Source organism: Bactrocera dorsalis, chromosome 2 (assembly GCF_023373825.1).
Source record: "Bactrocera dorsalis isolate Fly_Bdor chromosome 2, ASM2337382v1, whole genome shotgun sequence".
NCBI classification, from domain to species: Eukaryota; Metazoa; Arthropoda; class Insecta; order Diptera; family Tephritidae; genus Bactrocera; species Bactrocera dorsalis.
Window position 1 is genome coordinate 84,747,535 of NC_064304.1, and position 16,798 is coordinate 84,764,332.

The 16,798-nt window shown below is 34.7% G+C and overlaps 1 protein-coding gene across 1 annotated transcript; it reads right to left on the reverse strand.

Annotated features, from left to right (window-relative positions):
- Positions 1–321: 321 nt before the first annotated feature.
- Positions 322–14,433, reverse strand: LOC125776535 (modular serine protease-like). The gene is made up of 7 exons (XM_049449102.1): positions 14,263–14,433; positions 6,396–6,669; positions 5,825–6,309; positions 4,517–4,667; positions 3,335–3,525; positions 2,450–2,555; positions 322–911 (listed from the first exon to the last, which is right to left on the reverse strand). The coding sequence occupies exons 1-7, from the start codon at positions 14,333–14,335 to the stop codon at positions 422–424; spliced, it is 1,770 nt and encodes a 589-aa protein (XP_049305059.1). The 5' UTR covers positions 14,336–14,433; the 3' UTR covers positions 322–421.
- Positions 14,434–16,798: the final 2,365 nt, after the last annotated feature.

Genomic DNA, 16,798 nt, shown 5'->3' on the forward strand with positions numbered 1-16,798 from the left:
GGTGTCCAAAAACCGAGGATATATAGACGGATGTTGATGCTCGAACTGTATGTGACGAATTGAGTGTATGTATATAGTATCGAATTGAATGAAGGTGCTGGCGGAAGGTGTCGACGCGGCGCTGGGTGTAAACGAATGTTTTGTTCGAATTGTTTTTAACGATATGCGCCTGCCTTCCCGTTGCGCATCCTTTTTGTTGACAGGGTTGGTGTACAAATGTGTTTAGTTGTGTTGTAATCATCATCTGTGGTGAATTGCACAGGCGCATTAGGATGCGCCAATTTTACCGGGTAGAGGGGTGGATGCTTAACTCATTTAAACACTTTTAATACTCAATTTGTTTTCCTAATAAACCGCGGATCAAACCGGGGTACAGCTACTATATGTATTTATTTTTTTCAAAGTCGAAATTTTGAAATTTTTACTTTTTCATTAGATTCATGAATAGATGATTCATGTCATACAAAGGTTCTCTGTCCGAGATAATTCTAGTTTTCAGTGATTTTGGTATTTGGTTAAACATGACGGCAACAATAGGCTCGTTTGTGCATTTTACATAGCGGCCGGGCTTAAAACTGAGTATGCCAATTATATAGTTCACGCCGTTGCTTTCGGCAATGATCCCGCTTCCACTATCTCCTTCGCACAGGGTTTCCTTTCTATCAAGTTTATATGCGGGGCGCACACAAATATACGTTCCATTCAAATTGGCGCCGCAGTTATGACGAGGCAATACATCCAGTTCGGTTTTATGAAGTACATCTGTGACTTTGTTTGTATCTTTCGGCCAACCATGAAGAAATGCTTTTGTGGAGTTCACAATGTATTCGCTCTCAGTTCTACATATCGGTCTTATGCTCTTACTCAAAGTAAGTATTTCGCTTAGTTTTAGTAGGGCAACATCGATTTGTCTGAAGTGAGAAAAATTGTTGAGAAACATTAACCAGAAGTACTATATAGAAATGCTCGAGTAATTGCTTAATACTAAAATGATGTGCTTTCGAAATGTCCCCAAAAAATTGTTTTAAATACATGGTGAAGACTATACAAAGTACACCGAAGGGGACATCAAAAGACGACAAATTTTTTCTAGCTCTTTCGACATTTCCCTTCAGTAAAGTATGTCGTTTTATCATGGAAAGATAGAGGATCCAAAAACGAATCAACGTTTTTAAAACTTATTACCAAAGCTCGGAGTGGCCTCACTTTTACAGGTAAGAGCGGGGTTTCCAATAAGAGCGCAACTAAAGTTTTTTTTAATAAAAAAAAAGGCTTGAGATAACAATGAATTTTTTATTCCTGTAACAATACATCCGTACCTCCTCCATGAGTAACCATTGCATCCCGAAAAAATTACAGTTTGGTGCGGTTTATGGACCGGCGACGTCATTGGGCCGTACTTCTTCTGTGATGATCGAGTCCGGCACGTTACTGTGAATGGGACCCACTACGGCTCAATGATAACCGAATAATATGGACTTAAACAATATGTGGATCCAACAGGACGGCGCCACAAGTCATACAGCGAATGTCGCATTTGATTTATTGAAAACCAAGTTTGGAAAGCGTGTCTACCGTTTACCGAAATGGCCCAGTCAATTGGCCGTCTCGCTGGTGAGATTTAACGGCTTTAGACTGTTTTCTGTAGGGCTACGTCAAGTCTATGGTCTGTGCCAACAAGCCAGTGACGATTGATGAACTTCGTACGAATATCGAACTTGAAATTGTAACAGGATCGGCCGATTTATGCTCGAAAACCGTCGAAAATTAGGTTCTCCGTCTGGACTTCCGCAAACATGCCCATGGTAGCCATGCAAAAGAAGTCGAGTTCCATACATAATGCCATCAAATGTACTTCCACAGGAATACATAGTTTCATTGATATCCCAAACCGTTGATGTTTTATATAAAAAAACTTTTGTAGCGCTCTTATTGGAAAACCCGATACAATAAATTTATATAACGGCCTTAAAAACGCATCATCGGCTTCGCTTAAATACTGAAGAAAGCTCTCAAAGCAACGGCAGTTTCAGAGCACCATTAATTATGGTCAAACATTAATATTCAGCAAAATGGGTCAAACAGTATTCGGTTCATTAATAAATTCAACCGCATGCCACGCCAGAAGCCCGAAAATGGTAATAAAAATGCCTGCTTAATATTCTAGTACAAAATTTGTTGTTTGGTTTAAAACGTGTTTCGATGCTCGATGATTACATAATGGTATGAAAATTGACATAACTATGAGTTGTTCAAGCTAAAATTTTTTTGTTACGTTGAGTAATTGATTTATGTAATGGGTGTACTCAGGAACTAAGGGAGTGAATGACTTGTTCACAATATGGTGCATATTAAAACTATCGTCGATATTTTTTAGAGTTGTTGGGCCAGAACCGCTTGGTCAATTATGTATTATAAGAGCAAGCTATATACGTGGACATATACATACCCTCCTACGATAATCTCCGACACATTGACTGAATTCCCCGCGATTATCACTACAACTTTGTCGACGCTAAGAGCTGGTTCATCTTCAAATTGGACGCAATGTAGAGCTGCAATAAAAACGAGTATATAATCAACATGCAAAGAAGGGCTATTTTACTGAAACTCAACCCAATTAGGGTCAATTTAATACAGTCGGTTATCTATTTTTGGTAAAAAGTCCACAATAGGTACTCAGGTACACATAATCGGTATCTTGACATTTACATATATTGCGCATATTGATGACATTATATGTGTAATTTTTTGTTAAGATAACTTAATGGGTATATGATTGGTATACATGAATATGAAAGAATCAGTTGGATTTTAAAATTTTATCATGTGGGAAGTAGATGGGGCCGATTCGTCCATTGTAAGCCTCTAGGTGACGAAGCCTTTTACTCTCACAGGAACTCCTGAATGTTTCATGGAAATATCTCAATTTTTACTCAAGTTATCGCTTGCACAGATAAACGGACAGACAGAAAGTCATACGGATTTCACGGATTTCATCCTAATACAAATATATAACTGTATATCGATCTCGATTAGTTGTAGGTGATGCAAACAACTCTTAAGTGAACAAAACTATTATACTTTGTAGCAACATGTTGCGAGAGATCAAAAATTCGGTAACAAAACAAAAAGCGACCTAACAATATGATATTTTTTAATGTGGATGTGGTATAATTCGGTCCCATTCACCCAGCTATTTAGGCACATTTCAGTTTTATCTGTTGAGCAGCGGATTCACTCGTATTTGGTATCTCTCTCTCTATTGGAGTTAAACGTCCTTCACATTTATTCTTTCGAAGATTTGGGAATTTGATGGAAATATTTTACTCACCAGTTATCACAATACTTGGAGAGACAATAGTACCTCCGCACATCTGGTTCAAATATGTTTTGACACCTACGTGCCATGGAGCTACTGATGCGCTATCTGATGCGTAACGACCGCAAATCGGTTCGCAATTGGCTTTCCTTTTACTCCAATTTCCATCGCTTTTGCAGGTCATTTCATAGGAAGCGGAATCGCTGATTTAAAAGATATATAAAGAAAATAAAATGAAAAAACAAGAAAAAACGTTAACTTCGGTTGCACCGAAGCTAAATACCCTTCACAGGTGCATTTCTGTTAGTAACTATGTGTTCAGTTTGTACGGAAGCTATATGCTATAGTAATCTGATCTGAACAATTTCTTCGCAGATTACATTGTTGCTTTAAAAAATAACCTTTGCCAACGTTTGTAAAAATACATTGTGAAATGTGAAAGTTTTCCATACAAGAATATGATTCCGATCGTTCACTTTGTATGACAGCTATATGTTATAGTAGTCCAATATCGGCAGTTCCGACAAATGAGCAGCTTCTTGAGGAGAAAATGACGTTTTCAAAACGATATCTTAAAAACTGAGGGACTAGTTCGTATATATACAGACAGACGGACGGACAGACAGACGGACATGGCTAAATCGACACAGCTTGACATACTGATCATTTATAGATATACTTTACAGGGTCTCCCACCCCTGCTTGTGGGTGTTACAAACTTCGTGACAAACTTAATATACCCTGTTCAGGGTAATAATAATATAGTATGTGTGGTATAGAGCGGAAGAACAATTAAAACCTCATACAACGAAGTCATCTAACTATGAAGTCTCGATATCGTAAACTACTTGTACAATACTTATAATGACATACACTTAATTGGATGAAATATAAATTTGTGTGACAAGGCGGTACTCATACTGCATAAGCTACAAAATGCTTTCCTCAAAAAAAGAAATTAACACAATTGGTAAAGTTTTGATAACACGAATGATGCGCCCTGTTCCGGAAAGTTTCAAGAGCCAGTACAGCGAGTAAACATCGCCAAAATTCTGAAGAATATACTTTCAGATATTTACGAATACTTTATTATAAAATAATCTGAGTAGCGCTCAGTCTTTTAGCCATGAGGATCCTAATACTGTACAGTCTATTAGAACTTATAGTATTAGATCGGTAATACTTTATACGAACCCTAGTTGTTCCGGCATTTTATAACTATCAGCACACGACACTTTGGCAATCGTATCAGGTACTATATTGTTACAAGGAACCCCCGCTCCTTCAAACGAGCATAGGGCTGTTGTAGATTTGCTGTTGTTTAGGATTCCTGCACCGCAATATTCTGAAAAAGAATTTCAATAAATTAGTAAATGAACGTACCTTTTTCTGAACTAAATACTTATGAGCTAAACTCCGGTGTAACCGAACCTTTATACTCTCGCAATTTTTGGGTCATAAAGGCGGAAAAATATGTTCAGGTGATGAAAACACTTTATATTAAATAAATAAAAAACTTGCAAATGAATTGAAATTTAGTTTTCGACAAACCGAGAGTGGTTGGAATCATTCACTACTAATTTCTGCATCATATCCCATTTTAATATTTATATACATACGTATGTACTTACATCGATCTAGCTTAGACTAACTATTATTTTCATCATATTAATGTGGCAATTTTCGTAGTCGAGCACCCTACATATTACTTTTGAAAATAGAGTGCGTCTAAGGGGGGTCTGCGAGCTTTGTTCAAAAGGTATGGCGAATTTAGTATTTCTTAACATTCACAATGGCTGACCTTGTCAGCATACGAAAGGGATATGAGTACCAATATAGCGCAACAAAACAATCGAATCTCGAATACTGGTAACCTGCGAAAATTCAAAATTTGCGGTTAGGTGTGTACAAGCGTCGCATTTATAGCATTTCTTTTTGACATTAATCTAAAGTATAATCGGGAACCTATGTCAGTAGTTTCTCGCTTTTTATAACTTTTTTTTTAGCTTCACCTGTATGTATGTATGTAGCTTTGTCCATTTCGTCTATAACTTGAGTAAAAATTTAAAGGTCTGGATCCAAGAGAGGTCAATGTTTTAAGCGGGCGTAATTGGATAATAAAAGATATATAAAGTGTCAGAACTGAGCACTAATACAGTTCGTTATCTGAACGAACTGTAACTTTGGCACCCCCCACCAGATGAAATCCTGTATCTCTGGAACTACCCGACCAATTTCATCTCAATTTGTTACGTGAGGTTACATAGCCATTCCTATTACATACTGTGAAATCGAAATATATCGGGATAAAACTTTGTACAAGTAGTGCTCTTAAGGTACATATTTATTCTTATGCCCAAAAACTTTTTTTGATAAAAGTCAGTCACTGTTATACTGTTACAAGTTGCGAAAGTATAACAACCAAGCAGGATACAAAAAGTTATCAACATATACATACACACACATATGAATTCAAACCAATTATGTAAACGTTATACTCACTTATGCAATGCGGTAGGGGGGAATCCCACACACCATTTCTTTCACATATTCTCTTCTGTTCGTGGTAGTTTCCATGCAAGACGAAGTTATTTCTACATTTAATAATAATGAGTGTGTTGACGGGAACTCGGTCCCCGGGATTAATGTTATAATTCTCGAGCTCATTTTTTATATAATAATTTGGATCATCTCTAATTAGACAGCCCTGACTTGGTGTTATAGATACTGGATTTTTTGTTACTTTTCTACCACAATCTTTCTCGTCCGAATTATCATAACAATCTTTATTGTTATCACATTTTTTAGTTAGAGGAATACATCCACCAGATTTGCAACGGAAATGCGTTTTGACCGGACAAGGCCATAAGTTGCATAAATGTGGCCATTCGTCACTGTCGTCTCTAGGACAATCGACTTTTCCGTTACAAAATTTATTTTTTGGAATAAAATCGCCAGACTCACACGACTTGAATTCTTCAGGATTGCTTCAAGAAAAATAAAACAGAAACACACATATTTAATTATTAAATTAGGTCACAAAAGAACTTTAAGCTTTAGCAAAATTGATTACTCTTTATGTTTGTGGCAATAATATTTCCACTCATCCGAATTGTCAGCACAATTGTAATTGTTATCGCACTGGTAATCCATTGGAATGCAAGCACCATAATTACACTTCACATGATTATTGGGGCACTCCAGGTTTCGACAGGGGCTTTCTGTGACATCATTCCGCAAGAATTCGTCAGAACCATCTTCACAATCTTTTTTGCCATTACATACGTCCAAACAGTCGATAATCGAACCATTATTACATCTAAACCCCAGGTCGTGATCGCATACTTCTACAATTGAAAAATAAATAATATATTATTATTTAAATATATTCTTATACTTGAGAGCTTTTTATACTCTTGTAACAGCTTTCTCAGTAGTTGTAATCTGTGGATTAAAAATCATTAAAATGTGGGCTTAGGCCACAAACCAAGCTGAGAAGAAGTTGTTTTAACACCTACTTATAAAGTGAAACAATCTTCAGGAAGAAGACAACGAATAAGAACCTTTATCTTGATTCTGATCGGTCAGTTTGAATGGCAGTTGTATGCTATAATGGTCCGTACTAAACAATTGGAAAATGTAGCAATACCTTGGATAATGATATTGCCCAATTTCGTGAAAATATCTTGTCAAATAGAAATGTTTTCCATACAAGGCCTTGAATTTGATCAAGCGGTTCCACCAAATGAGCAGCGTCTTGTCTAAAAAAAAACGTGTGTAAGATTTCAAATTGATGTCTCAAAAACTTAGGATACAGCTCATAAGTCTGACCGTAGGGTCTGCGACGTTTCTTCTGGCTGTTACAACTTCGTGGCAGACTTAACATAGCTTGTTCAGGGTATGAAAGAGTTACAAATAAATTCGAAATTCATTATTCAACTAAAACGTGAATGGATTACAATCATACTTGGTATCATATTAACATACGTATATTATAGGCCATGGACTCATTTTATCTAAACACCATGTCTGGATTTGAGTTTGAAATATTTACATATATTAAAATCAATCCAATAAATTCAAATGAGATATAACTGATATAAACTCAACGCCAAGGTTATAGGAAGAAAGCTAATCAGAAATCGCAAATCTTTATATTAGTTTTTAATGTAGGCATAAATTATGTTTATGAAAACTTATACACTCAACTTCATTAAAATATTACGCTTTTTTTCTACAGAAAGTTATTGAAAAGTTTTTTAATAGAGAATATTGAGTTCAAGAAGTCTGAGATTATTGAATAAAGGTCGTAGATTATTCCAAGACGAGTTTCGTGAAGGTCGTCCAAAGTCTGTACTGGTTTCGGAAACTATTGATGTTGTGCGCAAACTGATACTGCAAGATCGTCGTATGACCCACCGTGGGATTGAGACAACTGTGGGCTTTAGTGGGGCCAGCATGCACTAAATATTGCTTGAACATTTGGTTGGAGCAAATATTTTTCCCTTGTGATCTCACACAAATTTTTGACGCATGCAGAAGTTTATAGATATAGAATATTTTGAAAAACAATTAAATTTTCGGTGATTAATATTTGTTTTTAATCTCTAATCCCGAAATACAACTTACTGCATATATGTATTTTATAGAAGCTACGGTAATTCGTGAACTGATTTTACACATTTTCGACATAAAACTATATCATATCTAACATTATTCGTTCACTTAATTCTCATTAGACATTTTGCATATCGAAATATAGGAAAGCTAAGGAAGTACTTCAATTAAGGCACAGCTACATATTGTTATCAAAAAACGACGTTCTCTTAACGGATTAAAGACAAGTGGCTATATATTGGTTTATTAGAATAAAATATAATATTCATAATCATTTTTCAAATGTGTACCGAAAGTCCAATTTTTGTTATATTCATTTGATAATAGCCCCTTTCGCGCTATTAACCTTTTAGATTAAAAGCCCGCTTATTTTCTTTTGTTTAAAATAAGTCAATCAACTGAAAGGGCGAAGAAAGTGCGAGCCAATGTTTTCGAGACGGCGTATTCAAAACACTAACTCATATTCTACCCCATATTTTTAGCTAAAAATTAAAATTTATACTGTATTAATAAATATAAATAAACTTAAATCCGGTTTATTGATCTTACAAAAGAATGCTAAAAAATTAAATTTGAAATCTTTATATGGGCCATTCCATTAATTGGCGACATGGTTTTGTACCCGTGGTTCACCGCTTTTGACCAAACTATATCTAGAATATCATATCATTGCTCCACTGTTTCTTGGCGCGCAATTAAAATTTCGATCAATCAAAAAAAAATACATTTTATTTTTTAACGACGATTTTTGAAGTTATACAATTTTATGTAAAAAAGTCTTAGTTTTTTGTGTTTTTTCCACCATTTTTTTTTTTTTAATTGACTATTCCATTCGACTCCTCGTTCAATTTTACATAAGAATCAGTGTTCAAAAATATGGGACCCTGATCCCATGAACAGCAAAAAACATGCAAAGCGTTTTTTAGATTCTAAATCAGGAAGTGACTTACGTCCATTTCCGAATGACCGTTTATGAAAATTTAGCAGTGCATATCATCAGCTCAGTGCACAAAATGTCGCAAAGAAGTCATAAAATCTAATCCTTCTTTAATTAAATCGCAAACACCAGAACAATCTCAAAGTCAACATTCTTCGGATCAAACTAGTAGTCAGGGTTCAACACATGGAAATTTCGTAATTTTGAGGGTTTCGCCAGTCAAAAAAAATGTATGCATACCTACGTTCGAAATTATTCGAATTCATAACGATTGCGATTGATAATTTTCCTGCTCAAAAATCTGTGCACAGAAAAATACTTCTTAATCCATATATTGATAATTACAGGTTACTGAGAACTTCTTACACGTCAAATAAGCTTGAAGAAATGCAAGAAATGGTAAAAAAAGAAATTCGAAAACGATTTTAATGTTGTTCCTACTTCGAAAGCGGACATTATAATTCAGGAATATTTTGCAATTATTGGGAATATTAGAACGGCTTTCCAATCAGAAACAGGCAGATAAAATAAAAAGTTTTTGCAATAAAATCATTGTTCTCTGTCTTATTTGAGTTTTTCGTATCATTTTATATACCAAACATGTTTCAATCGACAACAATGCTGACAGATTTCGAAAAGCCCAAGTGATTGGTCGTACAGTGAAATATGTCAAGAATTTGAGGGATCAACAAAGTGGCAAATAAAAACAGCAAAACAAATACAAAATGATAATTACGTCGATGCATCTTTAAGGACAACGAAAAAAGTTGGACCTAAATTTCTGGACTAATCTATCGAAGAAAAGATCGTTCAATTTTATGAGAGCGAAGAAAATTCAAAGCAACTTCCTGGAAAGAGGGACAGTAAATCAATCATTCAGAAAGATGACAAAAGACAACAAGTCAGAAAACTAGTTTTGATGAATATTTCGGGTTTTCAAAAATTGCTTTACTTAGCCCCCAGCACTGCGTTTTTAGCAGGTAGCAGTGGCACGCATACTGTACATACATACATATGATCCATGAAAATGTGAAGTTGACGTTGGAAGGTAAGCTAAAGAACTTTTTTGATTTTTGAAACAAATTCTTGAACCTTTATCAGTATAGTGAGAATGTATTATCTACTAAGACAGCTTTCAGAATGATAATTAAATAAATAAGTATCACGATCACGATCATAATTCGATGAATGAATATACTTAAGTGAATAGATTAATGAATAAATAAATGATCATAAAACAAGAAAAAACGTTAACTTCGGTTGCACCGAAGCTAAATACCCTTCACAGGTGCATTTCTGTTAGTAACTATGTGTTCAGTTTGTATGAAAGCTATATGCTATAGCAATCCGATCTGAACAATTTCTTCGGAGATTACATTATTGGCTTAAAACATAATCTATACCAAATTTCGTGAATATATCTGGTCAAATGAAAAAGTTTTCCATACAAGAACTTGATTCCGATCGTTCAGTTTGTATGGCAGCTATATGCTATAGTAATCCGATCGGAACAATTTCATCGGAGATTACATTGTTTCCTTAAAAATTAATCTATACCAAATTTCTTGAATATATCTCGTCAAATGTGAAAGTTTTCCATACAATAACTTGATTCCGATCGTTCAGTTTGTATGGCAGCTATATGTTATAGTGGTCCGATATCCGCAGTTCCGACAAATGAGCAGCTTCTTGAAGAGAAAATGACGTTTGCAAAATTTCAAAACGATATCTTAAAAACTGAGGGACTAGTTTGTATATATACAGACAGACAGACGGGCATGGCTAAATAGACTCAGCTCGACATACTAATCATTTATATATATACTTTATAGGGTCTCCGACCTTTCCTTCTGGGTGTTACAAACATCGTGACAAACTTAATATACCCTGTTCAGGGTATAAAAATGAATGAATGATTGGTGAAAAAATTAATAATGAATAGATACATAAACAAGTTCATAATAAATAAATAATGAACAAAGAATTAACATCACACGAAAATGTGCATTTGAAATGAATTTCATGGCTTTATTTTTTTTGAATATTTTTTTTTTAAATACTGTAAAGACATCTAATGATAATTAATAAAAAATATATCTCATTGGCTTTAACTGTGATTAAATCGGATTAGTTATGAAGAAACTGGAAGATTATGTATTTTATGTTATAACAGTCAAATTTAACAAGTTTTTTAAGAAGACCTCATGGATTACCAAAAAAAAAACCTTCATTTAAAGACCTATTGGAAAAATGTGTATGCTCGAATCCAGATGAATCGTGCTATAATCTAACCTGCACTTCATGCCCACAAATCAATGAAGTTCGGCAACAACTTGACTTCTACTGCGAAGAAAATGATATTGATGAAATTCGATATAAAATGTGACAATTGAAACTGGGGAATTTCTTGACACCTTCATGGAAGATCTGAGAAAACTTTTACTTCAAAACAAACTAACTATTTCACTCAATTGAAAGAAAATTTGGGTCCAGGTGAAATACTTCTAAATAGTATAAGATTTGGCATTCGTCGTACAAGACGCTGCTCAGGCCTTTCACTGGAACAACAATCAGGCTACACTATTTCCAACAGTAATTTATTATCAAGGACATGGAGATTTGAAACAATTTCTGTTTGTTTGGGCTTTCACACTGTTTGAAACATAATTCTATTTCTGTATACATGTTCCAGGAGAAAGTGATCGAAAATTTGAAAAAAAAAAAAGTCGCAAGACTTCGAATTCAAGCGGAATGGCACTGTGACACTGCGACTGCCGATGGAAAAGGTCCGTGCGATAGCACGAACTTCAATAAAAAAAAATTGTTTTTTTTTTCTGAGTAGAGATATTTATGAAAACAAAAAGCAGTTTCTTGAGAATTGATTTGCAAAAGCTTTGACGATAAAAGGCACACAACGTTTCCACGCCGTCCTTCAGCTGATCAAGAAAATTTCCTCAATGTGAAAACTTTTTCAAGCTCATTGCATGTTCAAGAATTAAAATGTTCTGTAAGTTTTGAAAATATAATCAAAAACACACACACACATGCTTTTTTCCTGCGTGACAAGTATAGCTTTAGGAGTTAATAGCCTGCGCCGTATAATGACAACTTAGCATTTTGTTTGCTGTTCATGGGATCAATGTCCCATATTTTTAAACACTGATTCTTATGTAAAATTGAACGAGGAATCGAATGGAAAAGTCAATTTTGAAAAAAAGTTGGTGAAAAAGCACAAAAAACTGTTTTTTTTACGTTTTTTTTTGGGATTTTGAAAATTTTTTTAGATTTTAAAAATATTTTTATCGGAAAGCCACGGGTACATAACCATGTCGCCAATTGATGGAATTACCCATATGTAAAAATTACGTATCACGTTGTTTGTCCGCGATGAACTCCTAAACTACTGAACCGATTTTTAGATAATTTAGCACACTGTATCCGGTTCGAACCAACTTTGAAGACAGACAAAATAATCCATAAATAAAAAATACAGTCAAAGCTCTATTAAGTGGACGCTATATTAATCGGGCAACTCTATTAACTGGACAGAAAGGCTGTTGTAAACTTTAATAAAGGCGACATGCGAGTCTCAACCACTACGGCAGTATAACAAGGCATCATATTCGACGCAAAAATGTAACAGTATAAATATCTGCTGAGAAAAACAACGGGATCGCAATATTAGTGCAGCGATGAAAAAGTTTACGTAAACTGTTCTTTGAGCATCGTATTTGATGTTTCACCAAGTTATAGGAGAATCCACACAAATTTAAGCACAGCGCAGGATTCGTTATCTGAGGGGATTCCGAGCTTCGTGAGAGCATGGACTGCATCACTTAAACGCTTTTTCTTTTTTTTTTATAACGCATTTATTAGCTTCACCTGAGTATTTGTATGTTTGGGATGCTTTGTGTCACATTTTTCGATAATATCGAGTTTACTACATTATTCACATTAAAAAATATTTTTCTCGTTTTAGTTTGATGTGGTTTAATAGTGTGTTTTTTAGTTTTTTAACTATAACTTTATAAAGTTCCTTAAACTCGTTATCGTTTGCTTACAACCGATCTTGTACTGAGCACCACAACCACAGTCCCCAGTATCTACTGAGCTAAGCACTTATGTATGGATGTGTATGTACATATGTAGTACAAGTATGAAATGAATTTGCTGTTCGCCCGTTTCGCGTCTGTGAGAACGAACGCATGTTTCTACGACTGTATGGTATGTATCCAGCTATGTATCGCAAGTTTGTACGATTATATAGTATGTATCCGCTGGTTATAGCTTGCTTGATCTTCACTTAGCAGGAATACTTTTTATATACTATATATACGTGGCTTACATATTATATACAATAGGATGCGTAAAAAAATCAAATATTTGTTCGCTTGGTTCTCTTATAAATGGATTCTTAGAAACCTCTAAGAAAAGCTCTCCAAGTATGATGGTAATTGGTTAACAGTTTTCTATTTTTCTTATTATCAGATAGAAAAATGCCAATCCCACTTCGAACTACTTGACAAAATATTATAAAATCTCTTACGATTTCTATTGAGGAAATATTTTTTTGCGCATAAATTGAAGGATATTGATGAGGACATCTTTTGGTTCCAAAAGCACAGCTACACGTCACACAGTCAACAAAACAATCAATTTATTGATGGCAACTTTAGCAGAGCCCTGTCGTGGGCCTGCAGCGTATCTTCCAAAATTGTACGCTGGCCTATTATTGTGAGGTTATAAGAAGTCGTTTGTCATCACAGATTAACCTGAGACGATTGACGCCTTGTAAGAGAATATTAGAATATTCAGATGCTTTTTGCCGACGTGCGGTTCCAGTACTTCCAGAAGTGATAGAAAGTTAGGGCTCTCGGCTGAAGTTTATTTGAGGCAGCCGCCACCTGCCCAAAATCATCTTCAAAACATAATCTTCTAAAGCAATAAAGCATAATTTGCAACACCAAACTGAGGAATCGCTCCCAGACTCGTTGATGGAGATATTTGAAGCATTTTTTCTCGGCAACAGTTGTGTGCCTTGATGAAAATTGAAAGCACACATATACAAAATAAAAACAATTAACATTATCCATAACCTGACAAATATTACGAAGTTTATGCTCAAAACCGCACGGCCGATGACCAGTTGTTATGGACTAAAACGATTCATAACCACGCTCACAAATTTTTCGGCACCTATTCTTTAACTGCTTGCACTAAAACATGAGCTCATACTGTAAAAGCGAATAACTGGCATTTTTAGTTAGTTTATTAATTTTTACGGAACCAAAATTATAGTATAAATTATTTTCAGCAAGTTTCTAATACTACATTTTTCATTTCTTAATATTTGTGGCATCCCTTTTTATCGGCAATATTTTTTTACCTTCATCACCATAAGCTCGTTTGCAGTTCACAAATAAAACTAATATTATTAAGAAGAATTTAACTTTCCACATGGTAATACAATTTATATTTAGTACTGATTAACACGTTTGCTTAAGCGGCTTTCCGACTACCGTGTACTGCAGCGAAAGTAGAGTACACAACTGTGAAAGCAAATGCTCGGTCAAGTGAGTATTTATATCAGAAATATTGCTACTACGTGCGAAAATATTACTAAGAATCTCTTATAAAATTTCGAAAAGGAAACGCATATCAAATTCAAAACAAATATTTATTTATGTACAGTGCCTCACAAAAGTGAACGGAAAACTAACTTAAAAAAAGAAATTGATATAAGAAAGATTTATAATTAATAAAATATATTGTTTAATAACTGTAATGTAGTTTTTACTTTTATGTAAACTCAAAAATTAAGTTTTAATTCGAAATGCTACTTGACATTTTTCTCTCATTGCTAATTAACCGTGCAATAATGAGCGAAATCGGGCTGAAACCACGCCTACTTCCCAAATAACACAATTTTAAATTCCATCTGATTATTTCCTTCCCAGTGTAGAAATCTAGAAGCAATTAACATATAACAAAAACTGCTCAAGTCGGTACCTGGGTACCGAATATGTGAACCCAAGTACCTATACTTATATGTATATATGTATAATATTATACAAGTATATGAATACTGTAGTTGAATTTCTCAATGAAAATGAGAGAGCGTGTTTCATTGATGAAAGTGTATCTTTGTGTCTAAAATAGATAAAATTGGCGAAAACTTGACCCAGTTCCCATATTACAAACATATAACATTGGGGTGACTTTACACCGTATGATTGGTGATGATATGTACCTTAGTGAAACTCAGCGAACATTTTATTAGTATGAGACATCTTAATACTATGTAGTATTGGCAAAAATAGATAAAATCGAGTCGATACTCTCATATCCTACATATTTTTTCTAACAAACCTTATGTCGAATATGTCGGTTAGTGTATGAGGATTCCGATCATTTGATTAATGTTTAGAACCTTAAGATATTTCCCTAGCTTTGATTTTTGCCACAATTAGATCCAAATATGTTAAACAGCAGTTCCAAAAGTCCTACTTACAGTTTTTTCGCTGGCAGGTAGTTCAGCATACGGAGTGAGCCTTTAATTAATTCTTGGAACTAAAGTACGTTGAATTTCTTTTATTTTTCTCGTAATAACGGCTTTATCACGACTTCGTTGCTTTCCCGACTTTCCTGATCGCTGCCCAACTTCAGCGAACGCCTCCGTAATAGCTTTGGGGGAGCTAGTAAGTAGTTACAATTCAAACATTATTTGAAATAATAATAAAGTTTCAAAAATACATACATACATTTTTTCACTTCAAAAATGTTTTTGGTTTATTTTACTACAAAATATATAATTTCCGCATACTTTTGTTAGGCACTGTATGTATGATTGTATCAACACAATATCATTGTTACTTTCATATCTAGAATAATACATTCACCCATACCTAGAATAATATCGTGAGAATTTTGAACATAACCGCCCGTTCTAAGTTAATTGCGAGAACTAAAAATCGCCTCCCGAGAGAGGAGAGGCAATAACATCTACCCCAATGAGAGATGGATGAGACATACTTTTCTGCCTACCAACATTTCCTATAGCTCCAGTTGAACTAAAATTTTTCAACACCTCAGTTTAATTAAATTAATTAAAAGAAAAGCCTACTAGATAGATTTTACTGCCAAATTCAAAAGCTAGGCTGCTTGAAGCTCTTTCTGATCGCCGATAGTGTAAACAAAAAACAAAAGCAAGATGCATAAAACCGTATTTTCTCATATGGACGAACGCACACTCCACAGTCATTTCCACCGAGATGACCACATACTGAAAATGCCACAACTAAAGCTAAAGTCGTCTCTCATTACCATAGGTTGTCAAATGCCAGGCAGTAGCCCTCTTTTTCCGTTGTTACACTGCGAAAATTTATACGGATATAGCTCTGCATAAACAGTGTCTTATACATATGGTAAGTGTGCCACCTTATTAGCAGTAGAAAGAAGCTGCACTTCGGAGTAGTTCATCGGCTGCAATTTTGATGGCTGCTATTTCTAATTGGATAACACTTCAGTGGTTGATCCGTGAAAAGGGTAACTGCTGTCCTTCTTTTCACCAACGACTCCGACTATCCCGCATACCTATCGGAGGTACTATGAGCGCCAAAAGTGAGTCAACACTTATTCAATTAATTTATTTGCAAAGATTTCAATTACAACGTAAATATTTAATCCAATGTTAATACTTAAAGTTAAAGCTTATTCAGTACTTAGGAAATGAACATAAAAAAAAAAAAACAACAACATAGCAAATAAGGCGAGTATGCACAAGAAAACCAAAATTCTTCATATTTTTCGCATCAAAAGTGAGTCAACATTAGTAAGAAAAAACTCAAAAATTATAAATAGACAAATTTTAATATTTTGTTTGTCCTCCCTTTGCTTTGATGACACATTTGAGTCTACATGGC

Excerpts from the sequence above, each read along its gene's own strand:
- LOC125776535 (XM_049449102.1), bottom strand. The coding sequence starts at position 14,335 with ATGTGGAAAGTTAAATTCTTCTTAATAATATTAGTTTTATTTGTGAAC. Across the intron at positions 6,670-14,262 it reads ACGAGCTTATGGTGATGAAG|AAGTATGCGATCACGACCTG; the intron begins GTAAAAAAATAT and ends TTTCAATTGTAG. Across the intron at positions 2,556-3,334 it reads TCCAAGTATTGTGATAACTG|CTCTACATTGCGTCCAATTT; the intron begins GTGAGTAAAATA and ends TTTTTATTGCAG.